At 29.6% G+C, this 4754-nt stretch overlaps 1 protein-coding gene across 1 annotated transcript in view; it reads left to right on the top strand.

The window, feature by feature from the left end:
* The window catches only part of LOC101512510 (subtilisin-like protease SBT5.4), a 4854-nt gene extending 321 nt beyond the window's left edge, over window positions 1-4533 (top strand). Inside the window, exons 2-11 of the mRNA XM_027330952.2 lie at window positions 1-79; window positions 164-261; window positions 645-806; window positions 1096-1210; window positions 1751-2267; window positions 2821-2918; window positions 3015-3260; window positions 3369-3483; window positions 3582-3795; window positions 3887-4533. The exon at window positions 1-79 is cut by the window's left edge and continues 73 nt beyond it. Of these exons, the coding sequence (XP_027186753.1) occupies window positions 1-79; window positions 164-261; window positions 645-806; window positions 1096-1210; window positions 1751-2267; window positions 2821-2918; window positions 3015-3260; window positions 3369-3483; window positions 3582-3795; window positions 3887-4437 (2195 nt within the window). The 3' untranslated portion in view covers window positions 4438-4533. The remainder of the gene's footprint in view (window positions 80-163; window positions 262-644; window positions 807-1095; window positions 1211-1750; window positions 2268-2820; window positions 2919-3014; window positions 3261-3368; window positions 3484-3581; window positions 3796-3886) is intronic.
* The last annotated feature ends 221 nt before the right edge of the window (window positions 4534-4754 follow it).

Below are 4754 nucleotides of genomic sequence, written 5' to 3' on the forward strand. Positions count from 1 at the left end.
TCCAATCAAGTCCTTCATTACTTGATAGTAAATTAGCTACAGACTCTCACTATGATTTTCTTGGATCTTACGTTGGAAGGTATGAAATTCAATCTATACAATCCATAAAATTACATAAATGATTATGAAATGGTCATATTAAATTTTATTTTTTCTTCTACAGTACCGAGAAGGCCAAAGAAGCAATATTTTATTCGTATAATAGATACATCAATGGCTTTGCTGCAATACTTGATGAAGATGAAGCAGCAAATGTTGCAAGTATGTGGTTACGTTAATTAATACATTTATTTTCCATTTTGTTGTATTATAGTTTATAAAATTAAATATGTTTTTAGTTTTTATAAAAAATTATTTATTTAGTTCCTATAAAAATTTAATCAATTTTTTATGTTTTTTATTTTATAAAAATGTGCACTTCTAATCTCTTTTTATAAAAATACGGTGTATTTAGTTGTTTTATAAGGACAAAATACAAAACACGCGTTGTTTTTATTGAAAAAGAACTACAAATAGACAAAAACTTAATAAATCAAGATATTTATAATTTTATAGGAATTAAAAATATATTTAACATTATTTTTTCAGCCATTGCAATTTGGTTTTTCTAATTGGTGCAATATGTATGTTATTGGTGAATGCAGAGCATCCAAATGTAGTATCAATATTCTTAAATAAAAAATATGAACTACACACAACCCGGTCGTGGGAATTCCTTGGGTTAGAGAGAAATGGTGGATTTCCAAAGGATTCATTGTGGCATAAATCACTTGGTGAAGACGTTATTATTGGAAATTTGGACACTGGTAATCAAATATTATTATTATTATTTTTTTTTATGATAATCTCATCAGTCATAATAAGATTTTAAATAAACTATTTGATATGTTATCTATATATTATTTGTTTTAGGAATTTACCATGTTAAGACGATTATGATTTTGATTTGATTTCATCATTCAATTTAAGACGATTTGATTTTATTATATTTTGATAGATAAAAAAATTATTTAACTTTTTAATTGATTTTCATGCCCAATGTCTATTAACTTTTTTTTTTTTTAATTGATGTTATGACTTAATATTATATGATAGGTGTTTGGCCGGAATCCCAGAGTTTTAGTGATAAAGGATTTGGACCAATCCCAAAAAAATGGCGTGGATTTTGTCAAGTTGCTCAAAATAATAAAGATAAATTTCACTGCAATAGGTCTTCTTGCTCTCTATAACTCATCATTACTTTCATTTAGTACTACTTTCATTTAGCTTACCTCAAGTTTTGTTGTTTATATTCGAAATTAAAGGATTATGAAAAAGGATTTGATTTACTAAAATGCAATAGCTAAATATACGTGTCTATTTTTATCTATACAAAAACCATTTTAAAATGAATGTCATTTTTAATTAAAATTTAATTTAATTTATATAAAATGAATTTTTACACTATCAATTACAGCCATAAAATAATTAAAAATGTTTGTATATTATCATAATTACTTTTAATGTCACAAACAAAATTAGTTCTGAAGTATTGATAGTGTAAAATGTATCCTTCTGAAATTATTATATTTTATTTTGTATTTTATGACAACTATGAATATATCAATGTTAAATAAAAATAATTAGACAAAATTACTATTCTTTTTATTTATAATTTTTTTAATATGCGTGTAATAAGCAAATGTGACATATGGAATATAATTTTAAAAAACTAAACTTTATGAAAGAATTACCATATATCTCTTTATAGGAAGCTTATTGGAGCAAGATATTTTTCTAAAGGCTATGAGGCATCACAAGGCAAAAATGCATCAATCAATAGTGCACGTGATTTTGATGGTCATGGTTCACATACTTTATCAACAGCTGGAGGTAATTTTGTTAATGGAGTAAATGTATTTGGTTATGGTAACGGAACAGCAAGTGGTGGATCTCCGAAAGCACGAGTTGCAGCCTATAAAGTATGTTGGGATGGATGTTATGACGCTGATATCTTGGCTGGTTTTGAAGCTGCAATACATGATGGTGTTGATGTGATTTCAATGTCTTTGGGTGGTGATCCTCAAGAATATTTTCAAAACGGAATTTCAATAGGCTCATTCCATGCAGTTTCCAAAAACATCGTTGTGGTTGGTTCTGGTGGAAACTCAGGACCTACTCCCGCATCTGTTTCAAATTTGGAACCTTGGATGCTCACAACTGCTGCAAGCACAATTGATAGAAACTTTGCAAGTTATGTTACACTTGGTAACAAGAAAATATACATGGTACGTATATTCTTTACATACTTTTAAATTGTGTTTGTTGTCATGCTGATTTTAAAATGCGTAGTAATATTATTATGGCTAATGTGATTGCAAATTATAATTTAAAATCTTTTTATTACATTATATTGTTTATTGACCCCAAAAGAAAATTGAAACAACAACAAAAATTTAGAAACGGAAAAATTTAAAATTCATCTATAATTTTGTCGTTGAGTACGTCAAATTTAAAGACAAGACTTTTTTCATGACAAGTTCTAGTATACAATCTAAAACAGAGTGTGTATTGGTATTATAAATTTTTTGACCAATAATTTTTTTTAATTTGTCTCTATATCTATATTACTATATTAGCTATTAAAATTATCCAAATTCAAAATTTTGATACACAAATGACATGTCATTCAACTATTTGTGATTTATTTTTTATAGTACTAAAACATGTTAATTTTTTAATGTACCATAGAAGTCTTTTTTTTTTTCATTTATTACTTTAACTATTTTATAGTTGTATGTTAATCTAGCTTAATTAATTGTTTGAAATTTCTATTGTTAGGGAGCTAGTCTTTCAGATACGGCCTTACCACCACATAAGATGTACCCATTGATAAGTGCTGCTGACGCCAAACTTGATAATGTGTCTGCCGAAGATGCGTAAGAGTTCTTTGTTTTCAATATGACCTACTCGAGTAATTTTTTTTCTAGTGTATATATGTTATTATTTAATATATTTTTATTTTATTTTTGTAGTCTTCTTTGCAAGGAAGGAGCTATTGACCCTCATAAGGTTAATGGAAAAATATTGGTATGTCTTCGAGGTGGGAGTGGTAGAGTTGATAAGGGTGTGCAAGCTTCTCGCGCAGGTGCTATTGGAATGATTTTGGCTAATGATGAGGCATCCGGGGGTGAAGTTATAGCTGACCCCCATCTTCTTCCTGCTTCACATGTCAATTTTACCATTGGAAATTACATTTTTGATTACATCAATAGCACCAAGTAATTTTTCTCCCTTGCTCTAGGCTTTATATTTTATTCATAACTTTGATTTTAAAGTTTGGATTATTCATACACATGAAAATTTATATTTATGCATACATTATGTAGGTTACCCGTGGCTTACATTTCTAGAGTTAAAACAAAATTGGGTGTAAGGCCAACTCCAATTATGGCTTCGTTTTCATCAAGAGGCCCAAATTACATTGCTCCTTCACTCCTCAAGGTTTATTGTTACTTACTGTAATTTAACTCATCTTTTAGGCTATCTTAAAACAAATTTAAAGGTTATTTTCTAATTGTAAATTTTATTTTCTATTTCAGCCGGACATCACTGCACCAGGTGTCAACATAATTGCCGCTTATAGCAAAGCTACATCTCCTTCAGAAGAAGCATCCGATAAACGTAGAATTCCCTTCACTACTATGTCAGGGACTTCAATGTCATGTCCTCATGTTACTGGCCTTGTTGGGCTACTTAAATCTCTTCATCCTGATTGGAGTCCAGCTGCTATCAAGTCTGCAATCATGACCACAGGTAATTTAACTATGTTGCTTAAAAACATAAATTCACACAATTCACTTTCTTATATGTTTTATATATTGATCAAATTTTATACCTTTGGCAGCAACAACAAAAGACAATATCGACAGTCAAATGTTGGACTCATCATTAGACAAGGCAACTCCTTTTGCATATGGTGCAGGGCACATTCGACCTAATCGTGCAGCGGATCCAGGACTTGTATATGACCTAAACATTACTGATTATTTGAACTTTTTATGTCGTCGTGGATACACTAGTTCCCAACTTACATTGTTCTATGGAAGACCTTACGACTGCCCAGAGTCCTTCAATCTAGTAGATTTCAATTATCCAGCAATCACAATTCCTACTTTTAATGTTGGACATTCTCTTAATGTTACTCGTATTCTAACCAATGTTGGGTCTCCAAGTAAATATAGAGTGCGCATCCAGGCACCCTCAGAATTTCTAGTTTCAGTCGAGCCATCAAGATTAAGATTTGTGAAAAAGGGTGAAAAAAAAGAGTTCAAGGTTACATTCACCTTGAAGCCGAATTATAGTAAGTATATAACTGATTACGTCTTTGGGAAGTTGGTTTGGTCAAATGGAAAACATCGGGTTGCGACTCGTATTTCTATAAGATATGCACGTTAGGGAGGTTTACGTTCATGTTGTGTTTTGTTATCAACTATTTAAAGCGGTGTTTCTCTTTTCCTTTGCCTTTAAATAAAGTGACATGTTATGTTATGTTTTGTAAACTTTTTCAAAGATTGTGAATAGAATATATACATATATCAATGTTGTTTTAATGATATTTTAATGTGAGTGGAACCAAATGAATAAGATCATGTGAAATTAAATTAATTTTTTGTGATGAAAAATAATATTTTACCACCTTCACAAAGTTTATACTTATTATAGCATATTAATATTTAAAAACACTGGAAAAATATTACTAAGTTATGAAGAAA

Source organism: Cicer arietinum, chromosome 7 (genome assembly GCF_000331145.2).
Source record: "Cicer arietinum cultivar CDC Frontier isolate Library 1 chromosome 7, Cicar.CDCFrontier_v2.0, whole genome shotgun sequence".
Classification (NCBI taxonomy): Eukaryota; Viridiplantae; Streptophyta; class Magnoliopsida; order Fabales; family Fabaceae; genus Cicer; species Cicer arietinum.